General features: G+C 44.8%; 1 protein-coding gene and 1 pseudogene across 2 annotated transcripts; both read right to left on the reverse strand.

The window, feature by feature from the left end:
- Positions 1 to 629: 629 nt before the first annotated feature.
- On the reverse strand, positions 630 to 6,241 carry NDUFS5 (NADH:ubiquinone oxidoreductase subunit S5). Its single transcript, XM_082389442.1, has 3 exons — positions 6,089 to 6,241; positions 4,359 to 4,576; positions 630 to 853 (listed from the first exon to the last, which is right to left on the reverse strand). Exons 1-3 carry the CDS (start codon positions 6,231 to 6,233, stop codon positions 749 to 751), a joined length of 468 nt encoding a protein of 155 aa, XP_082245568.1. The 5' UTR covers positions 6,234 to 6,241; the 3' UTR covers positions 630 to 748.
- Positions 6,242 to 6,820: 579 nt separating this feature from the next.
- On the reverse strand, positions 6,821 to 13,904 carry LOC309627435 (rho-related GTP-binding protein RhoG pseudogene; annotated as a pseudogene). Its single transcript has one exon. The product of its transcript is annotated as a rho-related GTP-binding protein RhoG pseudogene (transcript).
- Positions 13,905 to 15,398: the final 1,494 nt, after the last annotated feature.

Below are 15,398 nucleotides of genomic sequence, written 5' to 3' on the forward strand. Positions count from 1 at the left end.
GTGTGTTGCAACTACTGAAGCCTGCATGCCTAGAGCCTGTGCTCTGCAACAGAGAAGCCACCGCAATGAGAAGCCCGCACACTGCAACAAAGAGTAGCCCCCGCTCGCCGCAACCAGAGAAAGCCCGTGCACAGCAACAAAGACCCAACACAGCCAAAATAAATAAATAAAAAAAAATAAAAAACAAAAACCAAAGAAAACATGTTCCTAAGCATATCAGTTAGCAGTACTAATATACCACTAATATATAACACACATAACACACAACACTGATGGCAAACTGAAACAATGGTGTTGCCTCTTCAAAATGAGGTTATCTGAACTTGGCATTTTCTTAGCCTTAAAGTTACACTTCACAGACCTTAAACACACAACCACCCTCTGTACTGCCTCTCCCTCCCGGCCCAAGTTGGTGCTTTACAGAAAATAAACCAGAATCAAACACTAAGGAACACTGCAACTTCTTAAATGAGTTACCATATTTAAAGTACCTACATAGTAAGCATTCGTTAAATGCTGCTTATTATTCCCTAGATGCTAATTTTTAAGATAAACACATTTTCTCAAACTTAAAAAATAGGTTGCAACCTCAGTATAGAGAAGTATGATCCATGAGAATATAGAACAAATAGGATAGAGCAATCCTTTATTTTTAGACACTTTCACAAAAGGGTTTTCAGTACGTAAAGTTTCCAGCAGAGAAGAGAGAACGTGAAAATCAGCCTCCAGCCACCGGCAGCTGCTCTGCTCAGGGCCGAGGATCCTCCTTGCCCAAGTGCTGAGGTGGAGGTGTGTACTTCCCTTCCTTTATTAGCTTATCCCGCTGCCTCTTGATGGCACTCAGACGTTTCATCTGTCAAAGGAAGAAAGTATTTAAAGTTGGGGGAGATATGCACTGGAAAGTGAGGGCTGGAGAAGCTGAATAAAAAATTGGTTTCATTTTTAAACTATGGAAGTTTTTCATCCTAGAGGGCCTCTGGGATAAATCCCTTCTTTAAAGAACCAATTTCCCAAGCTTTTAACAAATAAATTTCTGGTATATATAATAATATCTCCTTGAAAACTAATAACTAAAATGTTCCTATGATATACAGGAATACAGGTATTTACAAAAACAATACAGATCCAAAGGCTTTAAGAGGTATACTTGTGTATATTAAAATCTTTTAAAATATTAAAAGCTGAGATCATTTCACAGCTTATATATTCCTGACCTCTCTATGTGAAGGTGGCACTGCTGCTGGTGACTGTTCACTGGGTATGAATGAAGCAGAAATAGCCAAATGAGGTCTCTGGACCACACTGAAAGAAAGACGTGGTATGTGCTCAGCTACTAGTCACTCGGATAGGCAGAGCCTTGAGTTCTGCCTCTTCTCCTCAGTAGGACATTTCCAATAGAGGAAAGCCATGCTATTCAAGATTGTATGAGAACCCTAATTCATGGATTCTGTGACATGGAAAACAGACTTACTAATCCTGACTGCACTATTCTGTGGCTCAAAACCCAACGGCTTTCATCTTACTGAGAGGAAAAGCTGACTCCTTCCCTGGAATGACTTAAAAAGCCCACGTCTCTGACTTTATCTCTTAATACCCTTCCCCCGGCTCTCTGCTCCAGCTCAGAGACCCTTCCACTTGCTGTTTCCTCTGCCCGGAACATTCTTCCCTCATATGCATGTGGTTCACTATCTCAAAGCCTCTGCTCAAACGTCTTCTATCACTGAGCTCTTTTTGTAGCACTCTATTTAAAAGAGCATACATGCCTTCTCCTGCTTCCTATCCTTCTCCTGTTTATTTTCACCACTGCACTTGTCAACACCTGACACACTATCTTCCCTTGTTTGTAAATTTTCTATATCCCACCGCTCACTGTCACCCCCACCCCTGCCCCACTGCCCTGCATATAAGCTCCATTAGGGCAGAGGCTTTTGCTTACTGCTATATTTCTGGTACCTGGAATAGTTCCTGACAGAATAGGTGATCCAGTAAATATTTTCTGAGTGAATGACTAGGTTTTCACAAAGGCATGAAGAGGTAGTATGTTCAATTAAACATCCCATGAACTTTAAAGAATTAGGATGTAACTTCACTAGGAAAAAAAACTCTAGGTATCCTAAATACTAATATAAACAATAACCATTTTTATTTATTTATTTATTTATGGCTGTGTTGGGTCTTCGTTTTTGTGCGAGGGCTTTCTCTAGTTGCGGCAAGTGGGGGCCACTCTTCATCGCGGTGCGCGGGCCTCTCATTATCGTGGCCTCTCTTGTTGCGGAGCACAGGTTCCAGACGCGCAGGCTCAGTAATTGTGGCTCACGGGCCTAGTTGCTCCGCGGCATGTGGGATCTTCCCAGACCAGGGCTCAAACCCGTGTACCCTGCACTGGCAGGCAGACTCTCAACCACTGCGCCACCAGGGAAGCCCCAACAATAACCATTTTAAAAACTGTATTCTTGGTCTTCCCTGGTGGCACAGTGGTTGAGAATCCGCCTGCCAATGCAGGGGACACGGGTTCGAGCCCTGGTCTGGGAAGATCCCACATGCTGCGGAGCAACTAAGCCCGTGCGCCACAACTACTGAAGCCCATGAGCCTAGAGCCCGTGCTCCGCAACAAGAGAAGCCACCGTAATGAGTCTGCAACTAGAGAAAGACCGTGTGCAGCAACGAAGACTCAATGCAGCCAAAAATAAAATAAATAAATAATTTATTTTGTAAATAAGTAAATAAATAAATAATAAAAACTGTATTCTTAACATTTCTCTATTAAAGAGTCTCCCAACAGACTAGTCATGGCTGAGCTATCACACCATCATATGTCAAATCTTTCTCCCAGCTAGAACCAATCACCACTTGGTGTTCTGGATACAAGCACAGGGTCTGGAACCGGCACTGCCAGGTTCAAATGCCATTTCCACCTCTTACTGGGCTATATGACCTTAGGTAATGGCCTTAATATTTCCTTGCTTCAACCTTTTAATCATACAGTGGGGAAAATAAAAGTAATGCATCTCACAGGAGATTACTGTAAGAAATAGATGCATTATTACGCTCTAAGAACTTAGAACAGTGCTTGATTCTAATTCCTTGATTCACTAGCTTCTTCACTTAGATGACCTCCAAAATGGTAACATATCTGTTCATAAATTCACAGGATGAGGAGTGACCTTAGAGTAACACTTTATATTTCCAGATAAGGAAACCAAGACTAGAAGAGAAATGACTTGCTCAAAGTCACGAAACTAGTGGTGGCAAAACCAGCATCAAAATCAAGCTCTCCAAACTCCCAATCTAATGTTCTTCCCGCCTCATCACACTGTCTCTTCTTGGTGTTAATTTTCCATAATGAGTAAAGTCTTAATCTGAGCAAGGAATAAGTGGGGCCCGCAGAAGACAAGTTAAGACATACTGTGAACTAAATAGCTGGTAGGTGGCCAACCATGACCCATTCCTTGTCCCTCAATAATACTACAATATTACTCAATGATTAATATTCCTTTAGAGATCAATATAAAGTTATTACCTGACACCCCTTCATTCCTTCCAAATTTGGCTTCACATAATCCAAATGCCAAGAGCAGATTATAAAAGACAAGAAATTTTAAAATTTTGATACAGATAACTTTGAGAAACATTTAACTGAAAATCTAAAATGTATCCCTGAACCCCAAGGAGTTAAGAGTAATAAAAACATTTATATTTGTTATATCTGGAGCACAGAAATAGGCAAAATGACGGCCCACAGCCAAAGATTTCTCCTCTAAGGGAGAACAGGGCCCTACATGTTATGCAATTCATTCAACTCTTGAGGAAGTAGACACCATGCTATTAACTTTTTTTTCCCTCTGCATTTTTGATCAGGCTCACCTAAAGCAATCTCATTAACACCTTCATCCTCCCCAGGTAGAAATCTATCCAGAGATTGTTTTATCAGTTTCAATGTAATAGATCTACAGGATTTTAATCTCTTCCCCAATGAGGGTCTGATGAATTTGAAATATACTCACCCAAAGATTATCAAGGACAAACACCCAATGCTGGTTGGTATTCTTTACCTTATAGCCCACGCAAAAATGGAAATATACACATGAAATTTCTAACCTGGTCGCTGCAGCAGGGTACAATGCTAAGGAAAATATGTGAGAACATTAAGAAGAACACTGAGGAATAAGAGGCCCTTCTCAGATCTGAAGGCTTTTAACTTCCTTGACATGGTACCTAAGTAGGGAAGGAGTTTCACCACAAAAGTTTTGCCAATTCACATTGGGCAAACTAAAGCCCAGTGACCAATTAAAAGCACTTAACAGTAGCCCCAAAGAAATGAGGAAGTAATTCAGTGCCTGTCTCCATCACTTCCTCACCGTTTTCTGTCGAAGCAGACACTCTACGAAATCATCGAATTCTATCTTGCACTCTTTCTCCGCGCGAATACCACCAATACCATGTGCACACTCTATCCATTCTTTTTCAAAAGCATGGCATCGACCTGGAATCTTGTGAGGCTGCTCAGCACTCTGGACTGTCATCCAGCGGTCTAAGTCAAGACCCAGCCTTTTCTGCACGTCAAAGAAAGGCATGGCTGAAATGGAAGAAAAAGAAAGAAAGAATGCCGTAAAACTGCAATCAAATGAGAAACTTCTGAGAAAAATGAAATAATTTAGATACATAGCTCTCAAGAAAGATATTTTATACTATTCTCCCAACTTCTCCCCAAACTTTTTCATTAGACAGGTTCTTCCAGTTTACAGTAGATGAGCAATTTCTGTGCTTTCACAAAACTCAAGGAAAAGACAACTAGAACTAAAAAACAATGCATTAAAATCCTCTATATTGACAAGGTCATTTTTATCAAGTTAAAAAAAGTGTTTATATTTTGACTCAGTAATCCCAATTCTTTGAGATAGATCTGAAGAAATAACTGAAATAAACAAAAAAGCACAAGCATGAAAACATTTCTTTACATTTTTCGACCCATATAACTTAGATGACACTTCTAAGAAGCCATCCTGAAATGGGTATGTCCCTCCTGTGTTAGCACAGCATCATCGACTTTTCATAGTACTTTGCACACCCCTGTAATGCACTATCTACATGAATGCCTCCCCTACTGAACAATGAGTGCCTTGAGGGCAGGGACCAGGTAGGAGCTCAGTAACTGTTGGAAAAAAAAAAGAATTTCAAACAACTTTAAAGTGCAACAACAGAGAAATGGATAATCAAATCTGGTACCTATTTGGTAGAACATGAAGGGAAAAGAATAATACACATGAAACATACACTTGAATATTGAATGGAAAAAAAAGGGGGGGGATTACAATAATGCCCCCCCCAAAAAAACTGCCTGCAAAAGAAGACGGGAAGAAAGCACAAAAAAGGGTCAATAGTTACCTATAAGTGGCAGATTTACAAATGAATGTGATCTAAAATTTTTCTACCCATTCTTTCAGTCATTTACTTAGTAATACCGTTCCAGACACTGGGATGGGGAGGAAAAGCAGCTGCAACCTAAGCACTAAAATGGGGACACACATGTGGAACTGGGAACCCAATGGAAGAGCACAAGAGGTAGAGCTCGAAGGAGGAAGCACCAATTCTGCCCAGGAGACTGGAAAATGCCTTTGATATGGGTTGCGCTTGCCAAGTGAAGCTCCGTGAGCAGAGTATTCCAGTAGGGCACACACAGCACGAGTTACAGCCGGAGGTGCTGGGTATATCTGGGGGACACTGAGCACCCAGACGTGGCTGGAGCGCAGAGTGCATGTCGGGAAGAACGAAACGAGCTGAAGAAGTTGATGGGGCCCAAATCCCGCAGGGCCATGCAAGCGGGGACAAGGGGCGTGGACTTCAGGCTAAGAAACAGAAGGCCAAAGTATGAGTCCGGCAGAAAGATACGTTAACCTGGAAAGAGAGCCGAGAGACGCGCGGTCTACAAGCTTCGGTGACACTGGCTGTGTGGACCAAGGGGCCTGGAAAAGCAGAAAACACGGCCAGGGAGAACGGACACCCAGCAAGCCAAGAGAAAATCTGTTAAAGAGATCTCGGAAGGAAGCTCCTTGGGCTTAATCGCCCCGCAAACAAACGCAGCCCCTACCGTCCAGCAGCCGTGCCCTTGACTCCTTGCTGGCCGCCGCTACTAGAAGATCCTCAGGCGACAATGAGGCCTGCCGCAAAGGAAGCCCGCAGCGCGACGCTTGCAGCGCGACGACGGGAGCCGACCTACCGCGCCCTGGAACCATAGAAACCAAGCCTATCGATCTGCGCCTGCGCGACCGGCTGAGTTGGCTTCCGGGGACTGCGGATAAGCCGAGCTGGCCCAGGCAACTGAGTGAGAGGTGGCCCGGGGGTTAGTGATTTCCTGCTGCCTCCTCGCGCTGTACCTTGGATTCTCACGATAGCAGTGATTGGTGAGGGACTTAACCAAGGGAGCCGCCCTCATCCCCCTCCAGTAGCGGTTAAGCTCGTGGAGTGTGGACCCACCCAGGGTGGGTTCCAATTCTGGCTCCGCCACTTCTGTGTCAGCCTGGCAAAGTTTCTTAACCTCACTGTGCCTCGGTTTCATCTTAAGATAAAAATATCTTAAAAGACAATAATGGTACGTACAGAGTAGGGTTGCTTTAGGGATTAAATGAGTTATATTAAAGCACTGAGGCGTTTCCTGGCACGTGGAAAGCGCTCTAAGGCAATTGCGGTTCTTTGATGTCTCAGTATGTTTTTACTTTGCGGATTCGGGAAAGTCGTCAGAGACCATGCCCCTCCTCTGTTTCAGAAACTCCAAAGGCTCCCTTTGATTACAGCAGGGGCTCCGAAGTGATGGTGGGGGGGGGGGCTGGGGGGGAGGTAACATAGGCAGTGTGTGATACGATACGTTGCGGGAGTGGGAAGAAAATACTAGAATATTTCTAATTTTTGTGTTTTTTAATTTCTTGTTTGTGTGTTAATGTTTATAAAGAGCATAATATTACATTAGTTGTACATATAAATAACTTGTAAATAAATATTTATTTTGGGGGGTTTGGGCTGAGAACTTCTTTTCCTTTTTTTTTCCGCTGGAGACAGGAGGTTTTATTGATGCTGATGGGAGTAGGTGGGGCCCCCTGGATCCCGGAGGGGGTGGGGGTGGGGCCGAGTCAGTCAGTGGATGCAAAAGGCCTGAGCACACGGGGTGGGGGGGTGTCGGGGGGGTAGGTTAGGGCACATTCATCTTCTTAGGATTCTGTGGCTCCTTCTCTGAGGAAGGGAGAGAGTATCTTGAGGGGGAAGCAATTTGAAGAGCAGCGAGGGAGAGGTTAGGGATGGCTGAGAGCTCCTAACCTAAGAGAAGTCACCACAGTAGGCAGCAACATCTGTGTGGAAAGCTGGATCAACTGGTCAGTAGAGGAAAGTGGGGAGGGGGCGCTGGGTTGGCTTCTTGGGGAGGGGTCTGACCTTGGCCTGGGTGAGCTCTCGAGAATACCTAGTGTTCCCAAGCAGAGTGGGGCAGGGCCCAAAGCCCCTTTCCCTGTGGGCCTCCTTAAGGAGAAAAGGCTTTCGGGGAGCCCCCTTGGCAAGGGGTGCCAGAATTAGTCGTAAAGGCACAGCTGGGGGCAGACAAGGCACAAAGGCACAACTGGTGGGGGGCAGGGGCAGCCTCCAAGCTGAGTGTCAGGGTCACAAGAGGACACAGGACCACCCACGCTTGCTAGGCATGGGGTTGACCACGGCCTGGACAGCCTCAGCAAACACTTCCTTGATGCCATCCTGCTGCAGGGCCAAGTACTCGAGGTAGCGCACAGCGTGGATCTGCTTGGCCAGCACCTGGCCGTGCTCCTTCGGGCGTCATAGGGTGTCAGGCTGGGCTCTCAGGTCCTTCTTGGTGCCCACCAGGAGGATGGGCACATCGGGGCAGTGGTGGCACACCTCTGGATGCCACTTGTGCCACATATTCTCATAGGAGGGCAGACTGGCAGTGGAGAAACAGATGACAAACATCTTGGTCTGAGGGTAGGAGAGTGTGCGGAGGCGGCCCTACTCCTCCCAGCCCACTGTGCCCCACAGGTGCAGGTTCACCGTTCGCAGGCACTGCAGGCGCTATAACTGTCGAACACTGTGGGGAGGTACTCCCTGGGGAAGGCGGTGGTTGTGTAGCAGATGAGCTGGCATGTCTTGCCCACAGCCCCATCGCCTACCACCCCACACTTGATGCTCTGCATGGTGGGTGCAGCTGCTGCGGTGGAGGCTATGCCTCCTTCCCCTTCTGGGCCCCTCTGGATGCAGTGACCTGGTGCCCTCCCCGCCACAGGGGAGCTGGGGGCAGCAGCAGCAGCTCGGGGCTGGAGACTTCTTTTCAAGTGATGTGCTCTCAAAACTGTTTAGAGAAGTCTGGCGTTCCAACCTTGCCAGCCTCATTGTCCCAAATCCCCTGCCTAATGCTCCAACCAAGAGCTTGCTCTTCCAGTGTCTTCCAGGAGAAGTCCTGCCATCCAGTCTCTTTGATTTTTTTTTTTCTCCCTTTCCCTGGAATGACACCATTTCCCCCCATCCCGTCTCCATTTTTGCATGCCAAATTCCTGCTCTGCTTCAGGACTTTTGCATAGGTTTTCCTCCAAAATGGATTAACTATCCCCAAGCCCCAGGTTCATCCACTGTGGAGAGAATTCCTAAGGTCCCACAACGTTCTGGTTTTGTTCCAGCATTCCAATTCTCCCTTCCTTCCCCCCTCATCAGGTATACCGCACCTGAGATCAGTTTCAGTTCAGCTAGAATTTCCTGGGCACCTAATGCATGCCCAGCACAATACTGGAGGATTATGGAATTGGTAACTCATGGCCCTTGCCCACAAAATACTAGAGGTAGCAAGGTAGTGATCACCACCACCCCTTCCACTTCTCCCACTTTCTTATGTTGGTGATATCATCTTCCCAGCCATTCAGGTAGGAAACTCTGAAGTTGTATTTTGCCTTTTCCTCATCTTTCATCCAATATTTAATTACTGGCCAAATTCTTTCAAATATTCCTTCAATAGGTTTCCAATTTCTTTCTTCCTTTCTGCCTCCCGGCTCCTCACTTCAGTCTGTTTTGCACTGACTAATCTTTCTAAAATACTAATTTCATTGTATCACTCCTCGGATACCAGGCAGGATAGATTAGTACAAGGATGGGCAACTTAAACACCTCCAAGGCCAAACAGAGCTAGCTCACTGTAAAGAAATGAAAACAAAAGCATCATGATAAATGGTAACTGGTACTTGGCCTCAGTTTAAGGGATGGAAGGAGTGTTGGGGAATGTGACAAACTGAAGAGCATATGTCCTGTCTAAAGGGGGCAGCAGCTACTCAGCTCCATTCTGTTGCTGTCAAGAATCAGGGCCCCAAATTGTCAAGTCTTCAAATTTTTCAAGAGAAGCGAGAAATCTTTTGTTATTGTTTAAGTGTGAAACATTCCACTTTAAAAATGTGGGGCAATTAATCTTTTTTTTTTTAAAGCACTGACCAAAAAAACCCCAGGATGGAAATGGCCTTGAGCTGCCAGATTTCAACCCTTGTTTGGAGGGAAAATTGCAGGCTGGAAAAGCAATTTACTTTGAACTCTGATGATTTTTTACATCCAGCCTTGCTCTCTTCTTACCCTCTCTTCTTAATGTTGCTAATTGCTTTTCTAAAAACTGAAATCTGATCATTCAAAAAACACTTCCTGAGCTCTTATCACACGGCCATGATCCTCGTTGAGCTCTTGGGACTAAGACACAGCCAGAAGGCTGTGGTAAGTGATAAAACAAAGATGAACAAAATAAGGGAGAACGCAAAGGAGGGGGTCATTCATATTGCTTGGGCTGCGTGTGAGGTGTATTCAAGAAAAGGTCCAAATTCTTGGGTTTGGTATTCAAGACCATGATCTGATTTCTTCCCATTTCTAAATCGTCAGATCCCATTGTTCACCAACCCCTACTCAATACCCTGGTGATCTCAGCCACCCAGAATTGCTCTCATGCTTACAAACTTTGTAGGAGCAGTTTCTTCTGCCTGTAGTGATCCCACTTGCTACCTTCCCACTGTCTCCCAGACGAATGCATTAATCCGTCCGCATCGGTTATCGCACGGTTTTCTGTGAAAGCTTCCCGAATTCCTGAGCATTTACTAGGCCTTTGTTGAGGTCCCACCAGCCCTGTTATATATTGTTGCCTATTATAGATGTTGTTAACTGTTGATACGCCGAGCCCCGGTGTCGGCGCGGCTGTGCAAAGATGTCGGTGACAGGTCGTCTCCTCTCCCGCAAAGATGGGAAAACTACAATTCCCAGAAAACCCTACGTCAGAACGGAGCCTGCGCCGTTGCTACTCTCACCACGGGCGCCCGCTTGGATTCCTACGCTTTGCATTACGAGTGTTGTAACTCGGCCGTTAGGGGCGGGTTGCCGGCTCTTGTAACGCCCGTCATTTATCTTTTATTTTCCTTGTTCTAAGATCCTCACGTGGAAGTGTAGTTTTACAACGAAATCAAAGGGTTTTATGCGCAGAGAGGCAAGCCTGAGCTGTCGCCTTCTTCATTCTGTATTCGGGAACCCGAGGCTCAGAGAACCGGTGAAACAGGACTAGGCGTTCGCCGCGGGGTCCAGCGACCTGTTCTTCCGCGATAGAGCCTTGCTCCCATCTTCAAAGCATAAGAGGATGGCTCAATGTTAATTGAAGGCCCCTATGCCCACTCCTCTGAAAACTAGCCTCAGCTGCTGCGTGGACGGTCACAGGCCATTTAACGTCCCCCTGGGTCTCCATTCACTGGACTTCTGTCCTTGACCTATAGGATTTCCTCATGTTTACACACCTCAGTCATAACCCGAGAAAAGCTTTTAACGCTACCTTTCTACAGGTAGGCCACCTATAATTTAGCACATTGGGAACTTTAGGTCTGTATCTGATACCACTGTTACAAAGATTTGAATAAACTGGGTAGCCTGAGGATCCTAGCACATTTCGGGAAGTCAGTGAGTTTGGAAACTTACCCCCCACCCTCACCCCCAAGCCAGAGCTATAGGATAGATTCAACAAAAGCAATAAGCAAAGTAATCTGAAAGAGAAAGTAATGGGTCCCAAGGCCTGGAATATAATGGAAATCAGAGTGACTGTTTAAAAAAGTAAAAAAGGGACTTCCCTGGCAGTCCAGTGGTTAAGACTCCGCGCTTCCAATGCAGGGGGCGTGGGTTCCATCCCTGGTTGGGGAACTAAGATCCCACATGCAGCGTGGTGTGGCCAAGAAAATAAAAAATAAAAAAAAAGTAAAATCATGCCATTTGGGGGTAGATAAAATATCAAGTCGAAGATGCAACAGAACCAGGAATCACTGAAGCAAACTGAAGTGGGGAGGAAAGCTGTGCCAGGCTTGTGGTAGGGGTAATCTGATGTTGGTAAACATTCCATCCCTAGAATTAAACTCCCCTCATTCTGATATGTGGAGCTATCTCTTGACTTTAATTAGGCTTCCCAAGTGATATGATTACATGAAGAAAACACACTAAGGCCAATGGGGCAGTCTACTGCACCTGACATATTTCTCATCATAAATTAACACACTGGAGTCTGGTTTTATAGACCAATATAGCTTTACTAGTCAGCTTTCCTGAGTACAGATCAGGGTAATTAAACTACCTGGTGGGAAGCTGCTGAGAGTGGCCTTCCCCTGGAAACACCCTGATTTCTCTGTCCAGGTGCACAGAATACTTACCAAAGGAAGTTTTATCACATTCCTGCCCAGAGACTGTGAGCCTCTCTAGGGTAAGGAGCCTCTCTAAGGACGGCATCTCTCTTACCTTGGCTGCAGAGACAACGTGCAGAAGGCTTAAAGTAATTTGAGCTGAGAGCTAAGGAAGAGTTTCAGGTAGTGCACTGACTACCGGAAAAGGAGAGGAGTAGCCACATAATTCATTTAGTCATTCATCATTTAAGAGCCAAGAATAGATAATAGCTCAAGGTGCTACTAAGGGCTCAGTATAGTGGAAGAGTCATGTAGACCCATATAGGCATTACACGATTACCTTCCTCAGAAAGGTCTCTCTTACCACCCAATTTAGGCATCCAGTTACTCACTATCATTCCCATTTTATTTTCTTCAAACACTTTTAAATCTTGGATGAAAACAGTGTACTAGTTTGCCTTTCTTGCCTCACAACAGTGTTAAGCACCATGAGAGAAGGGACCTTGTCTGTCCAGCTCAGTGATATATTCCTAGTGCCCAGAACAGTACTTGGCAAATAGTAGATGCTCAATAAACATTCATCAAATGACTAAGTAACACTGCCTTCAAGAAGGGAGCAGAAAGACAACTGCCACTTGAGTAGGCCATTTGTCAAGTGAGAAGGTGTTAATTCCAGGCAGAAGAACAGGAGCACCATGAAAAATGACAGTTTGAGAGGAAAATTTAATAATCCATGCAAGAGCTAACCAGAACCTTTAAGAATAGGTGGATTGGGCTTCCCTGGCGGCGCAGTGGTTAAGAATCCGCCTACCAATGCAGGGGACGTGGGTTCGAGCCCTGGTCCAGGAAGATCCCACATGCTGTACAGCAACTAAGCCCGTGTGCCACAACTACTGAGCCTGACACTCTAGAGCCACAACTACTGAGCCTGCGTGCCACAACTACTGAAGCCCACACACCTAGAACCCATGCTCCACAACAAGAAAAGCCACTGCAATGAGAAGCCCACCCACCGCAATGAAGAGTAGCCCCTGCTCGACGCAACTAGAGAAAGCCTGCGTGCAGCAACGAAGACCCAACGCAGCCAAAAAAAAAAAACAAATAAAAGTTAAAAAAAAAAAAGATACTGGGGATGTAAGACAGACTAGGGCTATTTAACAGAACTTGTCAGGCTTTTAAAACTCATAGGGTATTCCCTGGCGGTCCAGTGGTTAAGGCTTGGTGCTCTCACTGCCATGGGCCCGGATTTGATCCCTGGTCAGGGAACTAACATCCCACAAGCTGCTCAGTGTGGCAGAAAAGTAAACAATAAATAAATTTAAAAATACATGTATCTGTCCTCCATAAACACATAACTCAGAAGACACCAGTAATGCTTGCTGAATGACTGAAAAACATTCAAAAGCCAATATAAACATGTCTTTCCCTACTTTTCTCCCATTAACATGAAGGCACACTGGGTACCATGCCTCAGGAAATGTGGATCCACCTACTAAGACCAACTAGACAACTGAAATATAAAAATCATTTTCTTAAGAGCATAAAAAGGCTAACTAGGTAATGAGGAATTACTGAGCCAACATCTAGATAAGAACCCAGAAAGCCTAGAACTCAAAGCATCTCTTCCTCTTAAGGCATTTGCCAATCTGGAAAAAGCCCCTGGGTGCCTGAACTACGCTTTTAGGAGCCTCATGGACTGATGGGGACAACTGCAGCTATAGGAGACTACACATACTTTGAAGGCCTTTTCAAGGGAAGAACCACCAGGGCAGCACAGAAGTCACTGTTCCTTAACAGTATTTAACAAACTATCTTTAAATCCATGCTATCTTCTGATAAACATAAAATTCTCACACCCACCTTTGTAACTAAAATTTCAAAATTAAGTATGCTAAAGATAAAACTGGTCATTCTGAAGAGTATGCTCCCTGTCCCCATCCTAGAGAACCATTACTCTAAAAAGTTCATTAGCTCTTTCTGGAAGATGTTCACTTTGGCAACCAGTTTACATTTGTAAGCAGAATTTTTCATCATACCTCAACCTGAGGTGTGACTCCCCCATCCATGATGCACCAAATTTGCCTTGTTTGTGAGCTTTCTCAAGTGTCTATCAATGCTACAGTGCAGGGGCCCACACACTTTTCTATAAAGGGCCAGAGAGTATTTTCAACCCTGTGGTCCATACTGTCTCTTGCTCTGGAGTTGCAGTATGAAAGCAGCCACAGACGCAAACAAATAGGCGTGGCAGTGTTCCAATGTAACTTTATTTACAAAAAATAGGCCATAGTTTGCTGATCCCTGCTGAGTAACAAAAATACAGATTCACTGAAAGGCATTACTGAATTCACTTGTCATTCATCTTTTATTTTTTAGTCAAACACTTAAAATGTACAAATTCTAATAAGAGAATGTGAGATTTCATGTTAACAAGGGGCTATTCGTTCTGGAAAGTTGAGAATCACCACTGCAGAAAGAAAGGTTTTGGTCTTCAGATCTGATGAAGACCACTGTAAAGAAACCTGCTGTAACATTTTCAAGTGCATATTATATGCCCCAACCTGTGCTAAATATAAATACTTTCTTTACATGGACTATTTAATCTATTTGAAAACAAACCCCAATGATGTACATACAATTAACCCTCATTTTACAGATAAGGAAACCATGGCTCAGAAAGTTCAGTAGCTTGGCAAGGCTCACATAGCAAATTAGTGGCAGAGCAGACTAAACTCTAGGGCTACAAACATCCAAAGGCCATTCCTTTAGCTACTATTCTAAACAACCAATCCTCCCTGGTGGGCAGAGAAGATTCACCGTGTGTGGAAGGTTGGCCCAAGTTCATGTGTCTTCTGATGTTTTTCTTTTCCTGGGAGCTCTTGACAGTTATGACTGCCTCACAAACTTTAATCTCCCCTGTACTCCTCTGACCTAGGTATGCAGGGACACCTACTCCTTTCATTCCCCTTAAGGTGAAGACTTTACTAAAAGATAATGAATGGAATTCAAACAGAAAAAAATTTTAACTAGCTCACTAGATACAAATCTTCTGAGACCACAGGTCCTGGCCCATCCTTACGGTCTCTGTAGGTTGACTTCTTCCCTGGGCCTTGACCTATTTCCATGAGACAAAGACACTTCCCTACCTGGGAATGCCCCTACGTTCAAGTCCTAGAAATCAAGGTCTAGGAAAAAACACCTTTCACTAGTCTAAGGCTTACCTTACAGGTCCCCATTTTCTGACCTAGGAGTCATCTTTTCTCTGCATAAAACATTAAACAAACATGTCCAGTCCCTTTTGAAGAGATCCCAAAACCCAGCCATGGTGGTGTGGTCTTACTCTGTGGCCCCAAAGGGCAACCATATGATAATAAAACAGCCTAACAACACTAGGTGCAGTGAGAGAGTGTCTGTCATTTTCCTTGTAGAAACCTACTCTATTTCCTACCCAGCAGCCATTTAGTAGGAACGGGGCTGACACCTGCAAAAGTGAGTGAACATACCACACTGATTCTGTAACAAGAAGACTTCAGTGAGGCAGCGTTGCCCATTCCTGGCCCATCCTTCAGGACTTCGGATGGCCCCCACAGATGCCCTGCCCTTGTTTTGGGGTGACTATCCCACTGTAAGGCCACTCGCATTACAGCCACTGCTATTCTCCTCTTCCAGGAACAAGTGACTACCCTGGAAAAAGAAGAGATGAAACACACTGCCCTTCAAATATGAAGTAAAAATAATTCT

This window comes from Balaenoptera borealis (assembly GCF_965194805.1).
Source record: "Balaenoptera borealis genome assembly, chromosome: 1".
NCBI lineage: Eukaryota > Metazoa > Chordata > Mammalia > Artiodactyla > Balaenopteridae > Balaenoptera > Balaenoptera borealis.